The sequence below is a fragment of the Lissotriton helveticus genome, chromosome 4_1, assembly GCF_964261635.1.
Source record: "Lissotriton helveticus chromosome 4_1, aLisHel1.1, whole genome shotgun sequence".
NCBI classification, from domain to species: Eukaryota; Metazoa; Chordata; class Amphibia; order Caudata; family Salamandridae; genus Lissotriton; species Lissotriton helveticus.
Window position 1 is genome coordinate 1,636,564,517 of NC_136063.1, and position 26,329 is coordinate 1,636,590,845.

Here is a 26,329-nt window from a genome sequence, read left to right on the forward strand (position 1 = left end):
CTCTTAGTCCTGCATCCCACGGACAGCGCTGCATTTATTTTCAACAACTGCTCCGCTGGACAGCAGGCAGCTGCCACGGTTGGGCATTCCTCTGCCGGAGAGTCTGCGGAATGGGGGCTCCAGTTTGTGTATTGTTGGGGTCACATGGTGTGGCCTGCTGATTTCATGTGGATTGCTTCATATTAATGATTTCATGCCCAGGTGTATTTACAGAAGGTGCCCTGCCAATGTTCTGGGAAGGGCCTTTGTACAAGTATAATCTAGTTTAGGCTGATGAGGTTGTCATGCCTACAGTTGTGCCTGCAGTATTATTTACGCAATGGGACTTGTGCTAATAAGATGCCTACCACCTCAAGTGATTAGGCCCTATGCTGGTGGTATGAAGTAATACCAATGGTAATGTGATTAGCCCTAAGGTTTTGCCCGTGCTTTATCCCAATGTTTTCATGCTAATGTGATTTATGCTCACATGTTTTATGCCCCAGGCTCAGGATGTGTGCCTAATGTTATGTAGGAGCTGTTTTATACTTCATGCCTACTGCATTCATGCAAATGATATTTCATTTACGCCTCAGATTCATGCCTGCTGAGGCCTAATACTAGTGTGCTGATACCTGATAATGTGGCTTATGCCGAGCTACTATGAGTAGGCCTCAGGTGATGCGAAGAGATTTATATGTTGCGCCTAATGGATTCAGGCCAACCAGATGCCACAGCTAATGTGTTTATATGTGTTAGATTTGGGGGTCTCTGGTTGGCACAAACAGGGACCCTCTCCTCCAGTCAGGGAAAGGGGATTACACACCTAAAAAAAACCCTGCTGACCCTCTAGGTTGCGTGGCGCGAGCAGTTCAGGCTTATTTCAGAGGCGTTGTAAGTTAAGCAGTTGTGACCACATACAGTAACCCAGTGACAACACTACAAATGGACACCACACAGGTTGTATATAAAAAGTAAGTAGACTTTATATAGAGTTACCACAAGACCATAAACGACAAACATACACCCTATGATTACTTTAAGATGGTAGATTACGCTTAGTTCAGTTCAGTTCTTAGATGCGACACTCTGCGTCAATGTACCTTAAGTTGCGTTGCACTTCCATGACAAGCAATGTCGCAGCGATGGGAAATGCGGCAAAGTCAGGTGAAAGAAATAAAGACGTGAAGATCTTCCAGATGCGGCACGCTTCTCGGGATGCGAGAAACTCTCGGTTTGATGCGTGGACTGGAGCGGCGACACCCTTACGATGCGACGGCAACAGCTCCAGCGGCGACACTCTTCTCCACGATGCGGGAAGCTTCTGCTCGATGCGACAACTTCAGAGGCAACATCCAAGATGCAACGGCAGCAGCTCAGACAGCGGCGCCCTTCTCGGGAATGCGAGGTGCTCTTGGTCGATGCGGTGCAATGCGACAGTTCCAGCGGTGACATCTTCCTTCTCCGGAGTTGCGACGTCAGGCACAGCGACGGCGACACGCTTGGACCTTGTTGCGAGATTCTTCTCCTGATGCGGTGCAGTGCGACAACCACAGAGGCGACACTCTCCTTTTTCGGAGTTGAGACGGCAGCAGCAGCAACGGCGACACGCTTCCTCTTCGTTGCGGCACGCTTCTCTCTGATGCGGTGCAGTGCGACAGTTCCAGCGACGACACCCTCCTTTCTCAGGAGTTGCGACGGAAGGCACAGCAACACGCTTCTTCTCGTTGAGTCGCGCTTCCAGCTCCTCGCGACACGCAGTTCCTCAGAAGGCCCAAAACAGCAGCAGGCACTTCCAAAAGAACTCTGGGGAGCTGGGGGGGGGGGGTGAAGTCTGTTGTCCCTGAGACTTCAGCAGGAGGCAAGCTCTTTTGCAAGCCCTTGGAGATCCTTCACAAGTTGAAAGCAAAGTACACAAAGTTCCTTTCTCCTTTCTTTGGCAGTAAGGCAACCACTGCAGGCCAATCCCCCAAGCAGCACTTCAGCTTGGGAATAGTCTCTCCTCAGTTTCTTCAGGATCCTCTCCAAAGTCAAGGTTTCTTCTTGTAGTCCAAAGTGATCTAATTTCATGGGATCAGGGTCCCAATATTTATATCCAGAAATCCTTTGTTCTCTGAGGGGAGAGGGGCCTTTGCCCAGTCCAAACCAGTTCTGAAGCACTCTGTTTACCAGACTTCTCCTTACCTTTCACAGTGCAGGGCATGCACATCAGACGCTCCCCAGGGGGTGGAGCCAGCATTGTGGAAGGCAGACACAGCCCTATTCAGAGTTCAGGTGCACTCCTCCCTCCCATCAAGATGCAGATCTCTTTATTCACCAATGGGTGACTCAGCCTGTCTCCTGGAATTCCCCAGCCCTGTCACTCACAGAAACCAGACATAGGAATACACAAACTGGCAGAGGCAGGTTTGAATGGTTAGACAAGCAAAGACCTACTTTCTAAAAGTGGTATTTGCAACCACAGAATATTAAAATAAACTTCACTAAAAGATGTATTTTATTATTCTGAGTTTGGGCATACTAAACTCAAATGTCTACCATGTTCTCTGAGCCTGTTGGGATTATAAAGTGTAACAATTCTAACAGCCCATTCTGGCCTATGAAGAAAAAACAGGTAGCCTTGCAATAGTGACAAACGAAAATGGCTGTAATTCACTATTGGGACATGCCACACACATCAGGGCTTGTCCTACCTTATACTTACAATGCACCCTGCCCTTGGGCCTACCATAGGGGTGACTGATATGAAGAAAAGGGAAGGTTTAGGGACTGGCAAATGGGTGCACTTGCCCAGTCAGCATGACAGTACCAGACTACACGCAGGCTCTGCAATGGCAGACCTTAGACACATTTTACAAGGCTGCTTCTGTGGGTGGCACAACCAGTGCTGCAGGCCCACCAGCAGTATTTGGTTTACACGCCCTGGCACACTCAGTGCACTAGACTAGGGTCTGACACGTAAACCAAAGTAGCCAAACATGGAATCACTAATCCATACATCAATTTTCAATAGGGAGCATTTGCACTGTGGCACTGAATAGCAGTGGCACAGTGCCCAAAGCATCTAACATAGCAAAAACAAATGAGGCAACAGCAAAAAATGGAAGGGAGAACCACGCCAATGGTGCCAGGTCTAACAATATGTATAAAGGATTTGTTGAGACCTTAATGTGCCTAATGTGCTAGGCCCCATGCATATGTTTAGGCCTACTCTGATTGATACTAATGTGATTCATGTCTACTGGTTCTGTGCCTAATGTTTTTCATTCCAGGCCTACTGCTAATGTTATGCCTCAGGATTGGGCCTAGCATTTTTATGCATACTCTGTTTTATGCAAATGTTATTGATGCCACTGAGGTGCGGACTGAATGCATACTATGTATTTCACTTCATCCTCATGTGCCGATTGAAATGCCTCAGGTGTTATGTTCATGATGATAATGCATTTCTTTCCCTAAGGCCTGCACTGCTGGTTGTATGCATACTAGGCCTAGGACTCATGTTCATGCATTTATGCTCATGATGATGTCTCATGTGATGCTTTATGTTTATGCTTAAGGCTATTTGCACTGCGGCTAAGTGCCTGATCTCGCCAGGAGGTACTGGCTGCTTTACGTTTATTACTGAGACTTACATTCATTCTAAATGTGCTGGTGATGGTTCTGGCAGTGGCCCAATTGGCCCTGCCTTGTAAATAGTACCCCTGTGAACTGCTCCCCGGTGCCAGTTGGCAGTTTATCTGTACCTGAGATTACATTCCACAGTGTGTTGTCTTAATACAAAAAGTTATTTTCACATCACCTGGTGTGTAGTCTATTTGGTAGTGTGTCCGGTGTGTCACCTGTGGGTGTGCTGCGCAGATGGTTAACACAATGGCCTTGATTTTAGCTTACCCGCTCTGCACCACGCTACCCCGTTTCTAACAATAAGTGTCTGTGGTAAGGTCGCTACACAGAGATACCCCAACATTTGCGCTTGTTAAATGAGGCTCTGGTCCAAACAATAGGAGGACTGGAGTGTAACTGTTAAAATTGCGTGAGAGTCGTATGGGGTAGGTGTCATTACAGTACTACCCCAATCCTAATAACCTTAGAATTGTATAAGGTGCCTCAGGGTACACTTGGTTTGTTTGTCGGTTTATATACTTCATTGGGATAAGTGTGAGGGATATTTCTGTTGTTTCCCCCAATATTTTGTCCTCATGTATGACATTGGCCCCGAAATATAAGATGGAATTGATCTGGGAGTGCAGCAGTACGAATTATAATGAAGGAAGTGAACCGATTAGGGCCATCCGGGTCACTCGTAACCACCACCTTATTCAGGTACACTTGAACAGAGCCCAATTTGCCCAGTCTCTAAGGATTGCTGCAGAGGGACTGACATCAGAAAACATGGTGATACATTTTGTACAATTCAGAACCAAAGAAGGCACGCCCAGACTGGAAATTTACAGATGGAGGCAGCTACAGAAAGGAGGTACAGAAGGATAAGTTTTGATCGTGAGATTGGGCAAACACTATTGCTATGCCAAGGTCGTTCTGCCTGTGCCTACCGCTGGACTAGTGGGAGCAGGCCTCTATCTAGTGGGAAAGGTATGCGGTAATAAGAACATTGTATTCCTTAGTACGTCAAGGCCCAACCTTGGAGAAAATGAAATTTACCAAAGCTGCTTCTCACCGAGGCAGAGAGAGTTTAGTTTTGATCATGGATCGAAATAGCGTCAAACATAACATGGTGCTGCAAATGCTACCTTATGCAGAACAATATATAATCAACACAGCTAAGACATTTTTAATCTAACAATTGCTTGATCTCCTTTAAAAGCCTAATTTAAGCCATTTATGGGAGAGATTGTCTCCAACTTTACCATCCTCCTTAATTGTTGAAGTTTGTCTTGACCATTGGACTGTACTAAAGTTATCAAGCCCATACCCATACCAAGAGACTGCCAAGCTTGCCACCTAACAGCTCCAGTCCACCCCATTAAACTGCGTTTTCACATCACCCAATATTTAAAGCAGTGGATCCCACATTTTTATCCTTTTGACCGAACTATTAGAGCAATCCAGCCTACCAATATACCTAGCATGGGCCACCCATTCAGGGATAGAGGGTGGTATGGGGGAGACCCACTTTGTGCATATTTCCCTTGATGCTTTCATTATCAGAGTAAAAAGCAGTTGGGCCCAGTTTTTGATAATCCCCATCACCAACAAGATTCCCAAAATTAACCAATTCAAGGCTTACCTGTAGCTCTCCCTCAAAGAGTCTCAACAAAGATATACCCACATCCTGCCAGAAGAGTTGGATTACTGGACACTGCCATAGTAGATGAACATCATCTGCATTTTCTAGTGCACACTTGGGGCACAGCCTCTTCTTGATTCCTCCCATCTTTGAGAGCATCTTTGGAGACCAATACACCCTGTGTAGAGTAAACAAATGGTTCCTCCTCAGGGGTGCAGATTTCACTATAACTCAAAGTGTAGACATAGATACGTGCCATAGGTGTAAGATATCTTACCCCAGCAGGTCCATATTCCAAATACCCTCAGGCAGTGTTGGAGGGCTGCCCTCCTCTCATACCAACATCCAATACCACTTGGACACTACTTTCACATAACACTTGTCTCTCATTATCTCTTCCTCCCATTCGCATTGGAGCCCAATGTCTGATTGTTTAAGGAACCAACTTGCCAATTGGTAACATTTGAACCTAGATAGAGTGAAGTTAATGCTGATTGCTAAGGAATCCCATGATACCAAGGAACCTTGTTAAACTAACTAACCCCATCTTGTAAAGTCTGCCATTGATAATGGAAAGGCTAAGGCATTCTACAGACATTGAGGGGTCCCAGGTGATTTCCATAATGGGGAGTTACAGCTATAATAAGGAATTCTATGAATCTGTTTATCTTGGGTCCACAGTTTTCAAGCTGCCGACAGAACCTTGAATTTAATCTTTTTAAAGTACTTAGGGTGACCAAATTTAAAAAGAAAATAGTTGCCTTCACCTGGAAGGTTTTTTGTTAGAACCCTAAGTCGAGATGGAATACTTTGTTGTCCATTAGCAGCTGTCTTACATTTTTCAAAGAGAACGCCCATTAATATAGCTGGAAGTCCGGGAGTGCTATCCCTCTATCAATTTTTTTAATTACGTTTTTTCCAAGCTATTCATACACTTTTGTTCTCTCACATGAAACTACTCAAGTCACCCTGTAGCTTTCTAAACCACTCAGTTTTAAAATGTAGAGGAAGAGCATTAAATATGAAATTTAGGGAGGATCATCATTTTGACTATGTTTGCTCTCCCCAAGATAAATAGAGGTAGATGTGCCCATGAGTGTAGCAACTTTAATAGAGTGTAGCAATTTTAATAGAATTAGGTTTCCAACCTAATTCTATTAAAATTAAGGAATGCCATCTTATCCAAGTCTTTTAACTACCCTTACCTCTAGATATCTAATTTCTGGGCTTTCTAGTGGGGTGTCAGATGTACCATTCCAAGTCATAGTCTTCATCTTATCCTCATTGACTATGTATCCAGAGACTCGCCCAAAGGCACCCGTTAGTTCCATTATAACTGGTAGTGATGCCTCCCGATTGCATGTGTAGATTATAAGATCATCTGCATAAAGTGCTTCTTTTTTAGTCTTGTCTAAATATCAAAAAGGCAGTATTTCTTGTTCTGCCCTTATCCTTCTTGCCAAGGGTTCTGCATATAAATTAAAAGGAAGGGGTGACAATGGGCATCCTTGTCGAGTACCCCGACCAATAGTAATTTTGGAAGTAAGGGACCCATTTATTACTATCCTAGTTGTGGGGGCATTAGAAATTATCATATAGCATTGAGATAGTTGTTAACTAGTCCATTCTGTTTCACAACTTCATATAAATAAGGCCAACTGACTGTCAAAGGCTTTGACAGCATCAATCATTATAACGGTTAAGGGGGTCTTTATTGTAGTAGCAATGTCAATTGCACTCACCAAATCATGAGTTAAATCATGGAGATGCCTATGTTTCATAAAACCCTTATGATTGTCCTGTACAATGTTTGTTAGCATGCTGTCTGTTTTAGCGAGTATTTGCATGAATATTTTATAATCACTATTGAACAGGGATATTGGCCTGCTTGAGTCACATTTTTTGGGTTCTTACTTGGTTTTAGAATTAATTTTATAACTGCCTCATTCCAAGAGGTTGATGAAGGTAAAATAATTAATATGGATGTTGTACAGTAGCCCTCATCCTCCTCGACCTCTCAGCGGCCTTTGATACAGTCTCCCACCGCATCCTAACACACAGGCTTCATGATGCAGAAATCCGGGACAAGGCCCTCAACAGGATCCACTCTTTCCTCTCCAGCAGAAAGCAGCAGGTCAGAGTCCCTCCTTTCCTCTCGGACACTACACCAACCACCTGCGGAGTCCCCCAGGGGTCCCCCATCAGCCGCAAGCAATTCAATGTCTACATGGCTCCGCTCGCCCCCTCATCAAAACCCATGGACTCAACATTGTTTCATACGTAGACGACACCCAACTCATCCTCTCCCTATCCAACTAACACACCGCAGCCAAACACAACTTTCAAGAAGGCATGGAAGCTGTCACCACATGGATGAAAAGCAGCTGCCTACAACTCCGACAAAACAGAAGTACTCATCCTGGGCACACACCCCGACGCCTAGAACGAAACTTGGTGGCCCCCCGCCCTCGGAAGCCCACCCACCCCCACGCACGCAACCTTGGAATTATCCTGGATTCTGAGCTCAAAATGGAGCGCCAGATCAACTCTGTCGCATCCTCCTACTTTCACACCCTCCGCCCCCTACGCAAGACCATCAAGCACAGAAAGACTGTCACTCACGCCCTGGTCACCAGCAGACTTGACTACGGCAACACACTTTACGCCGGAATAAACAAAAACCTCACCCGCAAGCAACAAAACATCCAGAACACCGCCGCAAGACTGGTCCTCAACCTGCCAAGACACTGTCATATCTCCCAGCACCTGCGCACACTCCACTGGATCCCCATCAAGACAGGAATCACCTTCAAGATCCTCAGCCACGCAAACAAATCCCTCCACAACACCGGGCCAGCATACTTGAACAGCCGACTCAAATTCCATGCACCCCAAAGGACCCTACGATCAGCCAAGCTTCCTACGCGGTTGTCTCCCATGCCAGAAACATGATTGATTGATTTAACCACTCCTTACCTTCTATTTGAGGAGATTTTATATCATCAGTATATAGATCTTGAAAGAAGTCCCTAAATACTGTGATCTTCCAGACAACGTTCTTGAATAAAGCCAATCTGCACCTCTTTAATCTCATTCCGGATTAGATCTTGCCGTGTTTTCCAAACTAATAACTTCCTACATCCTTTCCCATACTAAATATGAGCCAGTTTGCTTGTGTACCTTCCTTAGCCTCTTTCTGTGCCTTACCAATTCTAGATTCATATTATCTTAGTTCTTTTTTCCCTACTTTTCCTTAATGCGTTGCATAGCTTTTTATTCTTCCATGAATATATTCCTTGAAAGTATCCCACACAATGTGCACAGGGGCAGAAGTTCCATTTATCTAAAAAAAAGTCTACTGTAACCTTCTTTAAAGCCTTTACAACCTCCTGATTCCCGAAAAGACTTCAGACTAGGGTCCACCTAGACTCCAATTTGTGGCTCTGAACATATATTGTTAATTTTACAGCCGCATGCTACGAAAGATGTTCTGGTTGGTGCATAAATGTCAGAACATGCTTGATTAGCCTTATATTGACTAGGAAGAAATCTATCCAGGAGGCATGTAATTATTTTTTATTATGGTGGGTAAACTCTTGTTTAAGCCATGCATTTGATCTCCAAATGTCTATTAAACCCAGATTCTTAATGAGCTTCTGTGCTGCCTCCCTCATTTTAGGGGTGTTTACTGTTGGTCTTACTGTAGCAATATGTTGAAATGCCTCCTTATGATAATGTGGTACCTCGTGTCAAGCAGGTGTTTGTATTGTTCCCTGAGTGGAGAAGGATCATCTACGTTTGTACCATAATAACCCACCAGTGTGTATCCTATGCTGTCTATTTTAATATTGGTTATTGCCCATCTGTCCCCTATTTCCACAGTTGAACATTCTAGCTTAACTTGTGTGGAAATTTTAAAGAATATAGCTACCCCTGTCACGTTACAAGATTGATTAGTGCATACCGATTGCGCTACCCATTTATTTGTCTTAAGAATCTTATCCCATTCCTTGCAGCGCTGGTGCGTTTCTTCTAATATTATTATGTAATTATTGGAGAGTTTGAATTATTCCAAAATCTTTCTCCTTCTGTTATGAACCCTGAGTTCATTCCCGTTGCAGGATAATATTCTCATTTCGCCCGGGTTATGTACCTCCTTTGTCATGCTGCCTTTTTGTTTCCGTCAAGGTCACTTCCTTTTTTCAGAACATTTAATGTCACAAGTGAGGGCCATATTTTCTTCGTTCTTTCCCCAATGCTCCCCACCTAGTGCTCATAATTGCAAATACATGTTTGTGGCCCCACTTTCCTCCACCCACCCCTACCCACCCTGGGGGATGCACCCTTTATCCAGATGGGGGTAGTACATTTTACCCCTAAAGCTCGGACTCTCTGGCCTAACTTCCTATAAATTCTTTTGCTCTTTAATTTGGGTGATCAAACCCTCACCCTCAGTGGCTTACTTCATATTGTACATTGCGCTATTCCACATGACCTTTAATGTCGCGGGGAACTTCAGCAGTGCATTTGCCCCCAGTGATTTTAAGGTTGGAATATGTTTCCCTAGCTCCCACTAGCGATCTTACCAATGTTTGATCCTACGGTGTAAGACAAATCTCCTTTCAGAAAATGTTTACTTTTAAGAGCTGCTGAGAGAAATGCTTCTTTATTTACATAGATGCGAAAATGTACTAACATTTTTAATGATTTATCCCTTTTTGGGTTTCTCTTAAATGGGCCCCTATGTACTCTTTGAATGTCCTGTTCTAGGTCCCAGGGAGGAATTTCAGGCATTGCCTCTTTAAGCAAATCTATAGCAAAGCCTTTCAAATCTCCCCCTTCCAATCCCTGAGGAAATTTAGAAGCCTTAGATTATTTCTTCTGGACTCTAATTCGTCCCGATCTCTTTTTCACCAGTTTTTAGGGATTGAATTTCCATATGATTAGACTTAACCTCCTCCTTTAGTGCTCCAAGTGACGTTTTCATCGTTGATAACCTTGCTGTAATATTCACCATTTTGGCTTCAAGGTTCTGACAGGTCTCCTGGATTTTTGCTTGATTTGATTCAGAGATTGCACATTTTTCCTTAATATCTCTTGAAAGTGAGAGTAATAAGGCACTCGCGTCTAGGACCTCCACGTTGTTAACTAGGGTTGCATCTTCCATGCAAGAGGGCGTTTGTGCCTGTCTCTCTTCCATATTATCTTCAGATAATGCAGAGAATCTATTGGAGGTAGGAAGCTCCATCACTGTTGCCGACTGTGGATGGGGAACCTGGGGAAGCTTAATTGGAGCAACCTTCTCCATTGGGGTTGTCACATTTGTTGGAGGCGTGTTACCCTGGAGTTCTGTCTACCTTACTTCAAAGTAAGACATCAAGGATGGTGTGACCTTAATTGTACACCCTAGAATTCTAGTGTTTCTCACAGCCCCCCTGCTTCTCCGCTTGGCTTACTGACTGTATGGTTGTCTGTACTGGAACGGGTGGGAAAATACCTATCGTATTTGTGCTTCGCCTTTTGTTAAACTCCCAAACCCCTTGATCTAGGAAATGCCCAAGCTCAGCATTCCTTACAGAGTATCTATTTTTACCTGTGACCGTAGCGGCTTCTGCGGTAGTTGTTTCTGGCAGACTAATCGAAATTGCCTTCTTCTTCCTAACTCCACTGATCTTTCCTGGGGTAGCTGTTTTCCCTGCAGTTTGGGTGCTTTGCTTCTTTTTGGTGCCATCCCTTGTACCTATCTGCAGCTTGGTCTGCAGCTTGTGTCCACTGCCTCCGTGTGCAAAAGTGTGGCTGGATGTGTGCTGTAGGTGAGGGACTTGCTCCTTGTGTCCCCCACCACCTCCTCCTCCCCACCAGGTACATGCTGCAGGTCCTGTTGACTTGTACTAACGCTGCTGGCCGCAACAGCTGCAGAGACCTGCTTGCCGATGTGAGCCACCGCCCCCTGATCCCGATGCAGCTGTCTAGCAGCAAGGAACAATGTAGAGCTCGATGAGGACAAAATGCCTGAAGCTGCGGACAAAGGGAATCCGGAAGCATCACGGTATTGGCACAAGGGGTCAAACATGCTGGTAAGAGGATGTGGTTGCGGGTTTATTTCAGTAAATAAACGCTCATGTAAAGTGCCGTGCAGTCTTAAGGCACAGGGTCAGAGCTGATTTGCATATAGCCAGTGTCTAACCCAGGGTGGTGTGGAGTGCAAAAAAACGATGGATTTAGGCCCAGATCCTTGTACTGGGGTGAATGTATGACATTGTTCTACATTCTGTCCATCAACTGTGTGTTTTGTGCAGTCTTAACTAAGCATGCCAGAGATAACAGAGCTCGCGGCCGACATGCTAGCTGGCTGCCATGTTCCCCCCTATGCTGGAAATATTTCACTATCTACTATTAAGAATTCTCTCTTTCCATATCATCCTACCCAAATTTCCCCTTCTCTTTCCATGTAAGTAGTATTTTTGGAAGGGTATATGATCATTGTCTAGATGGGTGAACTGATCAAATCTTCTGCATGACATCTGGAGATATTCTAGGAGGCATGTTGCCATTTATATTTTCTTACAATGCACTTTGGAGTCCACTTCAAATATCTGTATTGTGTTTTTTGTTGATTAGAGGGAATGTTCTTCACTGATTTTGGCAAAACTCGAAAAAACAAGTTTTAACAAAAAAAAGATGAAAACCATGTAGGTCTTGCTTCTGGAGATTTCTATGTGGTTCCTGTGAAGAATATGAAGGCAGGAGAGATTTGGGGGGAAGAAACTGAATGGGGGTGGGTGGGGGGGTAAGTAAAATGGATGTCATAGGAAAGAAATAGCAATAAGTGAGCCAAGCAGCTGCCATGATGACTTCGATTGGTCTGCAGTTTTTAATGGCCGGACAGTCTCTGACATGCCAGAAGAAAAACTTTTGCAGTGGTTAATACATCCAATTTCATAGAATATGTTTTTACATATCTAGAGGTCTGGCTCATTTTGCTGGAAATGGAGGTGCAGTATGGAGTAGAGAGTGACCACGAACCCTTAATAATTTGTTTAGCTTTGAAATGTTTCAAATACTACCAGGTGGTCAGAAAGTCTCTGGGAGCAGTTGCAAAGCTAGAATATTGCAACAATATGGCAGACATTAGATGTAAGCTGTTGCACTCTATTAATCAACTAGTATGTCTGAAAATGAACGAAGTAATTAGAGTCATGTCATTAGTGGGCCTGATGTGATTAAATCTTGTGAGCATGTAATCACAAAGTTATCATTCGACACACCTTGTAATAAGAGGGTAAAAGTTCAATTGAGTAAGTCAGAGTTTGAATGGTTTGACGGAGACTGTGTACCAAAGAAAGCGCAACTTTATAGAGCTTTGAGATCACAGCTTTGATGGTAAGGAGACTGAGGTTTCTGAAGAAAGAGTGCAAGTTACTTATTCTGTTTAAGACAAAAACAGGTGCAGTGGAAAATTTGGCATGCATTGAAAACAGCATCTGCAGATAGAAACAGCAAATGATTCTGGAAAATTGAAACTTGGGAATTTTCTGACAGGTTAAGCATCAGGAAACAGATGTAGGGGTTATAAAGTGGGTGGAGTATTTCACTCACTCTGTGAAGAGTGTAAAAAATGGGAGATCAGCGGTTCCACAATCAGTAGAAAAGGCTGGAATAAGAGAACATTGGATTGCTCGTATCTCAATTGCGGAAGTTGAAGGGGTAATTCAGTTTAAAAAACCCTCCGCACAGACATTAAATTATAGGCCCAAGTATAAACTCATGTCCTTGATTCCTTATTAAGCAGTCGATTAGTCCCAGGTTTATGTTCTTTGGTGATACTCCATCCATTATTAAAGAAAGCTAACTGCTCCAATTCAGCACATTACTGGCCTATTTTTCTGCTGGTGAGGCAGGGGAAACATCTGGCATAGTGCTCTTAAAATGAATTGAGGAAAACAACAGATTGGGTCATCTTTATGCATGGTTCAGAAAAACCCTACATAGTTACCCAGGCATCCTATGATCTGCTTAAAGTATTCTCAATATAAAGTCTGCTACTATAGTTGACATTCATTGATCTAATGACTACATTTGACTTTCAGTAAATAACGAAGAGGTGAAGGCTCGCTTAACTTCCCTCTCAAATACACTAAACAATGAAAGACAGACTGCTACCATAGTTCTGGATTCTGTGGCGCCCCTCACTCATATGAGTCGTGAAACCCATTAGGTTTTTGAAAGGACTCTTTCCAAAACTCTGAGGCCGCCAAAATAGGTAGTATGCGGGCTGACACATTGACGAATGTGTGACTACAGGGTCTGCCCACTCTGAATATCCATGCCACAAAAGGACTACCATATTATAAAAACATTCAGCATGACAACGAAGACCGTACGTTACGTACAACCTTGCATCTACCACGTGTCATAGTGTGTATGTGGACACAATGTAGGAGTTACACACCGTTATAGCGGTATTTTGGTCTTGAAGACAACTATTCTCACCCTGCAGACACTTATTAAGGAGGTGGCTGAAACATGTAGACCTAGGATGCAGGGGATCACAATAATCTCCTATCGCATTCACCTGTGTTTTTAATCTTGCCTAAGGCTCACATTATTAAATGTTGCCTTGAGTGGTGGGAGACCTTAAGGTAATTTTGCTCTTTTGATCCCTAGGACACAAAAAATCAAACCTGCTCCACTGTAACCTAGTCGTTGTAGCACACCCAGATGCATTAGGCGTCTCGGGTGGGAATCATATGATGATGAATCCCACTAACTAGTGTTAGTAGGTGAGGGCTCTTTTAAAACCTAACGGGTTTCCCGACTAATGTGAGTGAGGGGCGTTGCAGGATCTAGAACTTTGGTAGCAGGCTGTCTTTCATTGTTTGTTAGTTTGATTTTTTTCATTGCAATTTACTGTGGTCGACTTTAGATCAACAGGGAATGCCAGAATGGATGATAACGCATTTGCAAACATTGCATGACTACAGTGAAGGTCCAATTTGAGCATTGAGATTACCGTATAGAGGCCTTAAGGTTAGATAATGGGGTATGTCAAGGTCATACCCTGGTCCCACTGCTGTTTAGATTATTTGTTAATGGTTAGTGTGATTATATACTAAGTTGAAACCTGATGTGTACAGATGATGCAGTCCTATTGGCACAAACGGGAAAGCCTCAGGGTTTGAATCATACTGCTTGGACAAGGATTTGATGATTGATGAAATCAAGGCACAATAACATGGTAGTGAATTATAATTCTCATTTGCTAGCCAAATATGAAATGTTGTGCGCAATATTCTTGAAATTAAAAAAAGTGTGTTTTTTACACATATTGGGGTGTTTGGGATAGACTAAATAATATTTTGATAACTTCCTCCTGATAAGGATATTACTTTGATCTTATCATATTGGAAGTTTTATTAATTCAGAAATTAAACCTTAATGTTATTTAGGAATCAAATGATGGACAAATGATGAAACACATAAAACTAAAGTCAATATATTTATCTGGAAATTATATCATTTGATACAGTCACAAATTTTAACAGTTTGTGATTCAGTTGCAACGTAGTTTAAAAAAATGTGTTAAACAATTGTATGGGAGAATGTGTATGCATGGGGGCTGATGAGGAGTAGATTTCCACGTCATGTTTACTGGGAATTTTGTGATTTCTGAAAGAGGCTAAAATCTATTCAAATCTTAGATGGAAAACTCTCATGTGTACAATTTGCACATTTATATAGTAAATCAAGGCCAGTGTGATTTGTTTTGAAAAACATGCTCAGTTGTCGCCCATTTCTGTTACCACATAGATCGGTAATTCTAGGATGAGAAATTATTACACTAATCTGAGATGCCACCTTTAGAATGGGAAATTACCAAAACAAATCTAAGTTTCTTCTTAGATTTCATAAGGTCATTCCTGAATTCTCGTTTCAGCCCAATATTGAGTCCCTTCTAAAGAGGATAGGCATGCTTAAATGGCCTTTCTTACTCTCTGCATGCAATGATAATTTCTTTAGCTGTTGTAAAGGAGACATTGTCCAGTAAACTCATGCTGGTTTCAGTGTACTGTTTTCAACCTTGATTCCTCCTTCTACTCAGATGTGCTTAGGTCCACAACCTTTCTTCGGAAGCCTCATGGATTCACAGGTAACAGTTTTTTCCAGGAACTAGTGAATATGCACTTCTTCTCTCATTTCACATGATGGTGAGCACACATACTAAAGAAGCAACAATCAGAAGGAAAAGTAGCCACCAAAGAGACAGTGTAAGACTGCGGCAGGCGTCATGGACACTGGGCAGGGCAGCAGCACAGAAAACATACACAGAAATGTCTCCTGCTCCTCTGAGCCTCAGTCAATCTTGTCCTTCCTGTCCATAGTTTAGGTCTACAAGCATGCATGTTCATGAAGGCTGATCCTGACACTCAGTTGTGGAATAAAGTTCATCAGATGAATAAATACAGCTATTTCACTGAATAGTCTCACCAATCAAAGGAAATATTTGAAGGTATGTGATCTGTGTGGATTTCCATGGAAACGTTTCCACAAAGACCATATATCATATTACTGCAAAAAAACATCATATTTCAGTGAGTGGAAAAAAACCAAAAATTTAAATTACAATCTTACTACTTCACAGTAAATCAGTTTCATTGTTTTATTGCTAAGTATGAAATAAATAAAACTGACAGCATAAAGGCCATTGTAATTTGCAGTTAATTGCATTGTCCTATAAATATCACAACCTTACATCCGGAAACTTGCAACTCAATACCCAGACTGAAGTTAATAGAAATCACAGTATGGTGTGTACATGTAAACGTAACACCTATATCGAAAGTACACAAACAATTACTTGCTAGTTCCACATTTAACAAACAGGGTCTCACATAACTCTAGCTTTATTAAAAAAAACACTAGGACAATCTTCAATGTTTTACTTTTCCTGTGAACGTAAAATAACACAAAAACACATTTTGCATGGTTAGTGTTGTTTTTTTTTCAAATATATTATCAATGTTCTGTACAATTTTCATTATTGATCGTTATGCATTGAATTCTATGGGCAGTTAAATAAAGCATAGTGCAATGTACACTGAAAATACTCCATCAAAGAACACCAAGCAGAGATAAAGCAAATCGAGGAAATATGACTCGTTCATGTGGAAGCCAGTATATTAGACAGATGCATCTCAGACAGTGATTCCATAGGGGAATTTTTCAAAAGTCATCAGATAAAGTTTCATTGAGCTCAGGAGTGCCCCTCAACATTTTTGTAAGGGGCAGCAATAGGAGATCTATCTGCATGATCTGTTTTTTGTAATGCATGACAATGGGATCGAGAACCTTTGTTTATCTAGAAGGTTCAGATCTGGGATGCTCCGTTGTGGAAAATATTGTGACCCTGCTACGCAACTGTCAATACTATGGAGGTGTTAATGGTATGCTTGTATTTATATTGATATGTATGCATACATTGCTTATGACTAGTTTTGCTAATATTGTTTAGTTTACAAATACGAAGTTACAGAAGACCTATTACCTCTATATTATTCTTCCGATCGAAGTTACAATGTTACATTTTTGTAACAGTTTGTGTGAGATATGTCAGAGTGAGGGATTGGATCCTTGGTCCTAACCACACACCCATACCACTTCTTATGTTTGTGACGTGATACCAATGAAATGATTTATTTCTCTCAGTATTACAATTTTATTTTAATAATTAGAAGTGAAAAAAATCATTGACAAAAGTGGCTGTGAAGATACAATCCAAAGTATGGCATCTGACTTGCAGCCTACAAAATGTATTATGTATGCCACTTTCAGAATCTCACACCATAAAACTTGCAAGTAAAACAAAAAGTTAGCTGTAAATAACATTTTGAAGATCATTTTAGGCTGCATTATTGTTTGGTAATATATTTAAATGTGTAATCATTTGCATTTACACGCCACTTTATGAAAAAAAATTGTTAATAAGGTTAGAAAGCAAGAAACGTTTAACACTGAAAAGCTAAAGGCCACAACCTTTAATGTAAAGTGTTTTCCCTTCACATGGGTAAGTGTATATGTACAGTGTGGCATAATGTCATGAGCGATACATTCTCCCCAAGTAGTATATGCATATTACACAATGTTTTATCTCTCCAATGGGACTAAAATACATGCTGTTCACATTGTCATAAACATCAGGTGTTTATGTGTCGAAGTCACTCACTGTAGAGTTGGTCTGCTTTAAAAGGTACATCCAAAGTGGAAGCAAATGTTCACACATACTGTCTTCGGAATAAGCAAAGGCACAAAGTTAAGTTTCTTTGAGCCTTGATATATAAATTTAAAGCTCTAAACTTACCATTGCCAGTTGTTTATTACAAGAAGGTGATATTTGAACTGCTTTTGTACAAGTATGTTTTTACTAAGAAATTAAGTAACATGAGTTGAGAAAAAGAACTGTTAAAAATCTATACCAGTTCTATTGCGTGTTTACTACTTGAGTAATGAGGTGTACAGCATGGTAGCACAATGGTTTTGTGCTCTCTCAAAGAATTTGTCATAAATAAAGGAGGTATTGGCTGTACAGAAAGGTAGCACAATGTTTTTGTGCGCTGTCAAATAATTTGTCATAAATAAAGGAGGTATTGGCTGACAATTCACTGTATGCTCTACATTGTCGTCACTGCAAACATCTGTGACTACTTCCTTGAAACCGTGAAAGGAATGATAAAGACTGACAGAAGTTGGAAAAATATGAGGAAATAATGGAGAGAGTGCACAATGGAATCTGTTGTGTAAAAGCCGAGTCTCTACACTATGCTATTGTCTAAAATGCAAGAGGTCTTCCTTGAATTTCAAAATATGTAGCTTCTGGTTTTACTCTTGTTAGTACTTTGATCTCACCTATCTTTTTAGAAGTCAAAGGTACCTTTTAAAGACGTACTGTTCATACTTTCCATCATTTAAGTTTCTTTGTTCACCATTAAAATGTTTCTCTGCTTAGTTCAACGTTAAGTTGGGGTACAAATACTTAAATTATACCATATTGTGTTAATTAATTTTATGTTTGTTATTATTTTATATGGATTGTAATTGCTCGTACTATGCCCCATGGCCAACAGAGCAGTATAGTAGAGATTATGATAAGTTATGCATTCATATGTTTCGCAGAGAAGGGAGTATTTACAGAGAATCGGAAAAATCAGGAGAATAAAGTATAATGATCCCAAATGATTTGAGATGTGTAGACATTAGAGAAAATATTTTCAATTCCGAGAATGGACATACAATTTTGCACATAGCCAGGAGGCCCAATGTTCAAGAATCCACAGTATCACAGAAAAGGGCACAGTATATATATATTTCAAGGCACTACCTAAGAACCAGAGGTCCTCATTTGATGTTTGACTTCACAGACTCTTTTTTCGTTGAACATCAGTTCTTGTTAATATCACAGCAGCGTTAAGGATATATAATATAGTCATAAATATAGGCTTCGGTTTTAGAGATGCAAGCTACTACAACTATTTTGTTGCCATTTTGCCCAACAGGTATCAGAAGTCAGGTGTAAGTCAGTTTCTTTGTTTATGGTAGTTGGTGTAGTCCTAAAGCAATGGAGTAGGTATTTTGGAATCACGAAATTCCCAGAGCTGGAACACAGACACATACATGTTAAGCATACCTGAGGCAAAACTTATTGAACCAGCCAGTGTGAAATCTTAATCACATATATTTGGACATTTACCATTTTCTAAAGGACCTGTTTAGATGTTTAGAAAAATCAGTTTACCTTTACTGTAACAAAACCATTTTTGTAATGTTCAGAAGATAGGCTTCAGATGTTAAGCAACTGGGACATTGGTTAACCCAGCCCTTCTTATTGCATTCATAGCTAAATACACAGTAGTACTTTACAGTGTATCCCACGCCTCTTAATGGTGCATGATTGCACACTTAAATGCTTCCAAACAAACTAGTCGCAGCACTGTGCTTAAAACTACACAGAAGAATTTAAAGAAAACCAGGTTACGTGTTCACTGGCAATCTGGTTAAATTGGGTCATGTGCAAGTGCAATTTATTCTTTGACTAACAGAGATAACATTGATGACGAAAATAGACAATGTTCAGAACAGATTGTATCTGGTCAGAAAATAACAAAGGTCTTTAAAACAATTGAATAGAAAAATAATGTAAATGATTTCAAAGAGCATAGGATATTACGAGAAAGGATCAGAGGACATCTACCCTCAGAACAATTATGTTCTCCGAGTGTCTCTGGGTTTCACCTAATCAGAACATATCCAGAATCAAACCCAACTAGATTGAACCAATACAAGTCTTCCTTCGTTGTAGCAGCATGGCCTGAGGAAGATGCCTCAGCAACAATCTGGATTGCAACTCTGGACCTATAATACAATTCATTCACAGAATTATTGTAAGCCCCAGTGTGTCCTTCCCATAATCTACTGTTTTTGAGAATAGTCGTCTTGTTATAGTCTGAACTGTTGCAACAGCAGACACTTCTGTAAACATTTCAGACATTTGTCTCACATTCTGTTGTTCAGGAAATTCTTTGTCCATCACTTTGTAAGAGAATGCTAAGGAGAAAACCAACACATTATATTGATTTGACTCAGAAGGGAATTTGGTTGGGTAATATTCTGACAAACAACATCTTTCAACCTTTTTAAAAGATTGAAACTAATCAAAACATGTTCTACAGTTAGCAAAGAACACAAAACTTAAATCTATTGAGTAGGAGATCACAGTATTTGCTTGAATTCTTTCCACGTCGGACAATCAAACCACTTTTTAAATACAGTACATTGTTGACAGATATCTAGACTTAAGACCATAGCCACAGTTTGATACACGCCTCAGGATCCAATGCAACAAAATGAACAACTCCATGTGTTATCTCATGACACTACAAACTGGAACATGGAGCAGCTCAGAATATTTCTCAAAAGACAGCAGTCTGGGACCAAGTTAAGCTCCACCTACTGCCTACAGCACATGAAGCTGCACTAGAACTTTTAAGCATCAGGCTCCCAAACGCTAAACGCTCATCTGTCTGCTAAACTAGACTGGTTTCCCTAAATAGTTTTCTCCGTGGTATTCTCTTTACATTAACCTTTTGCAGGATTATCAGTCCGAATGTCTCCTTTTTGCTGCCTCTTTGCAGTCTCCGCTAGTCGACAAGACAGCTCATCTTAGTAACACAGTGTGACGTGAGGCAGAGAAGGACTGCCATCAAGGATTCCAACTGCAAGAAGTTTCAGGTGTACATCAGACATTTTCCAAGACATCTAAGGGGACAAGGCCTTTCTTCTTCCCGCTGCATACTTTGATAAAGCCATTGTGTTCCTCTTCCGAAGATGTGCATATCTAATTTAGAAATAAACAGAGAGACGGGTGAAGGGATTCATGGAATGCACAACAAATTTCCATGTAAGACCAAATATAGTTACTCTGTGTCTCAAATAAACCATGAATGAAACATCAGACAATTAGAGTGATTCAGAGCACGTTTACAGCCAATGTAAATATTTTCTCAAAACATAAAATGAAAGAAATATCTTGTGATCTTTATGTTTCTTCAAACGATCAAACACCCTAATGTATACACAAAAGAGGCAACTAATACAAATTCGAACTTGGATCCTGGTAACCATATTCAATGCTTACAGACTATATAGCTTTTCACAGCTTGTCTTTTCATGCTATTCTGCTAGGGCCTTGTGATCTGGTACGGCTGTGTGTACGATTAGAGAGACGACCAACCACCAATAATGTAAAAGAACAATACACAATGTACAGTTTATGAGCAGGTTTTGAAGATTTTGAGAATTTGGAATACCGGAACAAGAACCCACATCCAGAGATGTAAGTAGACATACAAAATGTGCAGTAACTACCATGTTTTCGTTATTTGCACAGATTATGGGTACATTGATAAAAGGGATTTTGGAATATGGGTTAAACACTTCAGTAAAACAGTGAAAGTGCATCAAAGCAAGGTAAAATATGGGCAGATGAATACAATGCAAGTGATGTATTCATCCCAAAAAACAGGTGCAAAGAAAACTGTGCTGTAGTGGTTTTACTGAAAGTAATGTCTCCCTTTTTGCATGTATCTAACAATCCTACGTGAAGACCCAGTGGAAACGAAACTGATGCAGCATGGAACTTCCACCTTAATTTTGCACAAGACTCAGAATGAGCATAAGTGTCTCTGAATTTAGATATTTATATTAATCTGTAGGAGCTTCTGACATAATAGAGTATCCAATCACTTACACTTGTGATGGTATATACTCAGCCGAAACCACAGTCTTAAATAAGAGACTAGGATATGCACCCACAGCGAAACTGAACAAATTCCAGCTACATTGCAAACTTGCGGAATTCTTCCGGAAGCTCAAACTCAAAGCTTTTTTTGAGAGCATCCTTGACTAACCACACCCAATGCGCAAGGTGACACCCACTTTAGGATCAAGTCCTCCTTCATCCCACCGCCCAGTGCCATACCTCTTGAAATTATGGTGTATGAGCAACCGGTCTTCAATGAGATTGAATCCCTAAAGGAAGACCACACCTACCAAAACATCAGCAATAAGGAGCGAGATGCCCTGAGAAGCCTTACAGCCAACAAAACTATAATCATTAAACCAGCTGATAAAGGCAGAGGCACAGTCATCCAGAATAAAGAGGACTACAAGATAGAATGCAAACGGCTTCTGGATGATACAAAGTACTACCAACTCTCACTCCGGGATCCCAGTGACAGGCTCAAAACCAAAATTCACAATCTGGTGGAGGAAGCTGAGAGCAACGGCCACATCACGAAACAAGAAGCCCAGTTCCTCACTACCAACCCAGTAAAAATCCCCTATTTTTACACAGTCCCTAAAATACAAAAAAAACAAGAACCCCCCTCCAGGACGCCCCATTGCATCTGGAGTAGGGTCACTGCTAGAACCCCTTTCACGCTACTGTGACTTCATCTTACAACCACTGGTCCAGTCCACCAACACATACCTAAAGGACAAAAAAGATCTCCTGGGACTCATCAACAACTTGGATTACAACCCAGAGACCACATTCCTGGTAAGCCGAGATGTGGAAAGTCTTTATACAAGCTTGCCCCAAGATGACACCCTCATAGTACCAGAACAAGAATTGGACAACACCACCTGGAACTACTAAACACCTAAGAAATTCGCATTGAACTGTGCCACACTGGCACTCAAAGACAACTATTTCGAATTTGAAGGCAATATCTATTTACAAAAATATGGAACTTCCATGGGAAGCGTTTTCGCACCTAGTGTGGCAGGACTGTGTGTCCATAACTTTGAAAAGACCTGCATATTTGACATTAACACGCCACGTATTCCCCAGATCAAATTCTATAAGCGATATATAGATGACATCTTGCCTATCTGGGAAGGGGACGACCAATCCCTCCTAATCTTTTACCAATGACTTAATGGATGCGACCGAAATCTCAAATTCACAGACAACTGTCAGAGGCACCAAACGATTTTCTTAGACCTAGAAATAGAAGCTGTGGATGGAAGACTCAAAAGTAAAATCCACTTTAAACCCACAGCACGTAACTCTCTATTACATTACGCCAGCTTTCACCCCAAAACATTACGTGAGAATCTTCCGTTTGGACAATTCCTCAGATTACGCAGGAATTGCAGTGATATCCAAGGTAACAAAATACAGGCGAAATCCTTGAATACCCAATTGTAAGTCTGAGGCTACCCCAAATATCTGACCAATAAGGTCAGCAAATACGCACGAAACCAGAGCAGGTAAGGACTACTAGAAGCCAAACTACCCATAGACATGCCTATTCCCCTTACATGTGTTGTTATCTACAACTCAGTAGTGAATAAGGTTTCCCACATCATCAAAAGAAATTGGAAAATACTGCACACTGGCAACCTCAAATGGGAGAAACCCTTACTTTCATACAGGAGGGCCAGTTCCATAAAAGACACCCTGGTATCGACCCGCCCTGCTTTACCTTCGCTGATTCCCAACACAGTCCAGAAAGCTTCGATCTCCCCAACGTTGTACACCACTTCCCATGCGGGAATTGCAGTGTTTGTCGCATCGCTGAAACCACAAAAAGTTTACAACTAGAACCCGGCAAAACGTGGCATATCAGACAGCATACTAATTGTAACGCTGCCAATGCAATTTACTGCATCATTTGCCCATGTGGTCTCACATATATTGGCATGACGAACCGTAATGTAAAAACCCGAATATGCAAACACCACAGCATGATCCGGTGTAAGAAAAACACTACACACCTAACTAACCACTTCCTTGAGGCAGGACACACCACTAATGATATGCGATGGGTGGTTATTGAAATATTGGCACTTAAGATCCCCAACATTCAGTGTAGCCGGCTAGAAAAGGAACAATGCTCGATATATCGATTATCCAGCCACCAGACAGGCCTTAGCGATAACATACCATGGAACTCCCTAAGTAAATCAGTATGACTGTCTATCCATATATCCTTATGTGACAACTGGGGTTATACATAACATCAAGGGATCAGCACTATATATAGTCACCACCAGCAATCCATACCTCAACATTGCTGTATTTTTAAATTTTCACATACCACCAGTAGGTGCATTGCATATGGAGATTAACGCTCAGTTTTGCGCGTTCTCCATCCTAACGTGACACCTGAGGAGACACATAGTAACAGGTACTCAGCATCGTGTGTAGTCACCACCAGTAAATATACTTTATGTTGCATCCCCATATTCCACCAGTAGGCATAGGTATAGATAAACGCTCAGTCTTGTTTGCTTTCCTGGCCATTCCCATACAGACGCTTTGCCAAGCGCTGACACTAGCTTTCATCATGACCATTCTAACATGGCGCTGAATCGCGACACCCAAAGTGCCTCAGACGGTGCCATCTCTCTACCAATATGTCGCTCACAAATGCGCTATCTACACTTCCCACCAGCAGGTGCACACCGAGATTAGCGTTCTCTACATAAGCGTAGGGCTCAATCACCATTCTCATTTGAATAGGGCGCATATTTCTGTGCTCTTTTGAGCCCACCCAAATGCCACACAATGCGCCTGAGAGGTTGCCCACATACTACCAACATGGCACCCACGCTTGCGCCTATCCAACCATGCACACGCCTGAGGGGTCACCTATACACTACGAACATGACGCCCACGCATGCACCTTGCCAATCATGAACTCTCGCTCCGGTTGCCTATGGGCTCACACACACAGACACCACAGCTTTATTCTATTTAAACTGGGCACTTCCTCCAGCACAGTAGCATCCAGGATCACGGGAGCCAAATAGGTTGCAGTGGGTGACGCGTCTTGACGAAGTAAGGTTCTTGTTCCCTTTCTCTACCGGGCATACCCAACGGACCACTCCCACAACGATACTCTATGCAGGACGTTGCTCTGATGGTTCCCTCGTGTCATCCGCCGAGTGTGACTATAGACGTACCCCTCCTGGACCCTGATTTTTCCTGCCAAACACAACATTCAGTGTACCTATTTTTTACCTAGCTGTGCGCAATTCTTTTTTATCTTCACATAATAGCTATTTTCTAGCTGATTAGCCTCCTGTAATCAAGGCACTACAGATACTCCTCCAGCCAGTGGCACTACATAGATCATATCAGCATGCCGTAGCCACTAAAGTCCAGCATGCAACACCCTACTCACTACCCAATGAGAGCTATATGTGCACCTACATAGCCACTATATTTCTCACCTGGGGTACATCTCATGGCAAGACTCACTTATTGTACCTACCGATCTAAGACTTGCATTTAGGCACTCAAAGAATTAGGAATACTTAACTGGTATGCAGAAGATTGCATTTTATGTTGCATTTCTGTGTTTTGTCTTGTCTTTTTAATTACACAGGTTTTTTACAATGGGTTCGTAAGTATACAAGCTCCATCGATCACTGTCAAAATACCTTAGCGCGTATGTTGCTCACCTTTCACGTGGCATTTTTTGTCACTCACGCACTTTTCTTCTGGTCCTGAAGAAAGCCCATTCACATTGTTACCAAGGGCTGAAACATGTAGACCTTTTTTGTTGACAACTATGAGTAAAATAACTCCAGTAGTTGCAACACAGATTTTTAACTGCATCATGGGCCGCTACTAATAAACTTAAAAGGCAAGGATTCCCAGAGACACTTTTAACCTTCACAACACCACTTCACATTTCCTACACCACACCAGCTCCGCTGTACACAGGCGTCGTAGCACAACCGGGGGGCATTCGGCCACCCGGTTGGGACCCAAATGATGAAGCATGATATCAAACAGGTTGGTGTGTGAGGGTTTTTTTATCACAACCTAGTAGTTTCTTGGCACTGTATTACATAACAGTAAGCCTTGATGGTTCATTGAGTGGGTTCGTCCACATTGTTTCTACATAGGTATATACTCAGGGCCACTAGAATTATGCTATTCAGCGGCTGCTACATATTCCCTCATAATCATGGATTAGTCGCACGTGTCACGTAATCTTATAATCCATCATCTGATGCATAATCTGCAGATGTTAGCATAAAAATTTTGTTTTCAGCTTAAACGGATCAAAAGTTACCAAAACATGGCAACACATGTTCTCGAGCAATGACAAGCCATTCACATGGTTGAGTGGTCATCTCTCAATTGCTTATTGCTGCATTTTCGGGTTAAACTGGTTGAACTGGTACTAAGGAGGTGAAATCTTTGTTCACATATGTAAAAATTAAAAAGTAATAAAATACTGCTACCCAAAAATGTGACAGATTATTTCACATTTAGTCAACGCTGCTTCATAATTCGGTCCTTTTCTGTCACATAATTCCAGTGGTCCTGTACATGGAAAAAGCAATTCTAATGTGTAAGTGAATCACGTTCCTAAAACAGTTTTACTGTCTCATGGATGGTCTAAAGATTAAAATAGTTGCTCTGAGTGACAATAGATGGAGATGTTTCACTACAGATATAGAATCACAGATTATTTCGACAGCAAATCAGAACGAGCAGCAAATCCACCCATCCATCCTATTTTG

General features: G+C 41.6%; 1 protein-coding gene across 2 annotated transcripts in view; it reads right to left on the reverse strand.

Moving 5' to 3' along the window:
• Nucleotides 1-15,961: 15,961 nt before the first annotated feature.
• Nucleotides 15,962-26,329, reverse strand: part of STAC (SH3 and cysteine rich domain) — a 1,007,531-nt gene continuing 997,163 nt past the window's right edge. For both annotated transcript variants that reach the window (XM_078685878.1, XM_078685877.1), the window contains one exon: nt 15,962-20,618. In XM_078685878.1, coding sequence (XP_078542004.1) covers nt 20,520-20,618 — 99 coding nt within the window. In that variant the 3' untranslated portion in view covers nt 15,962-20,519. The remainder of the gene's footprint in view (nt 20,619-26,329) is intronic.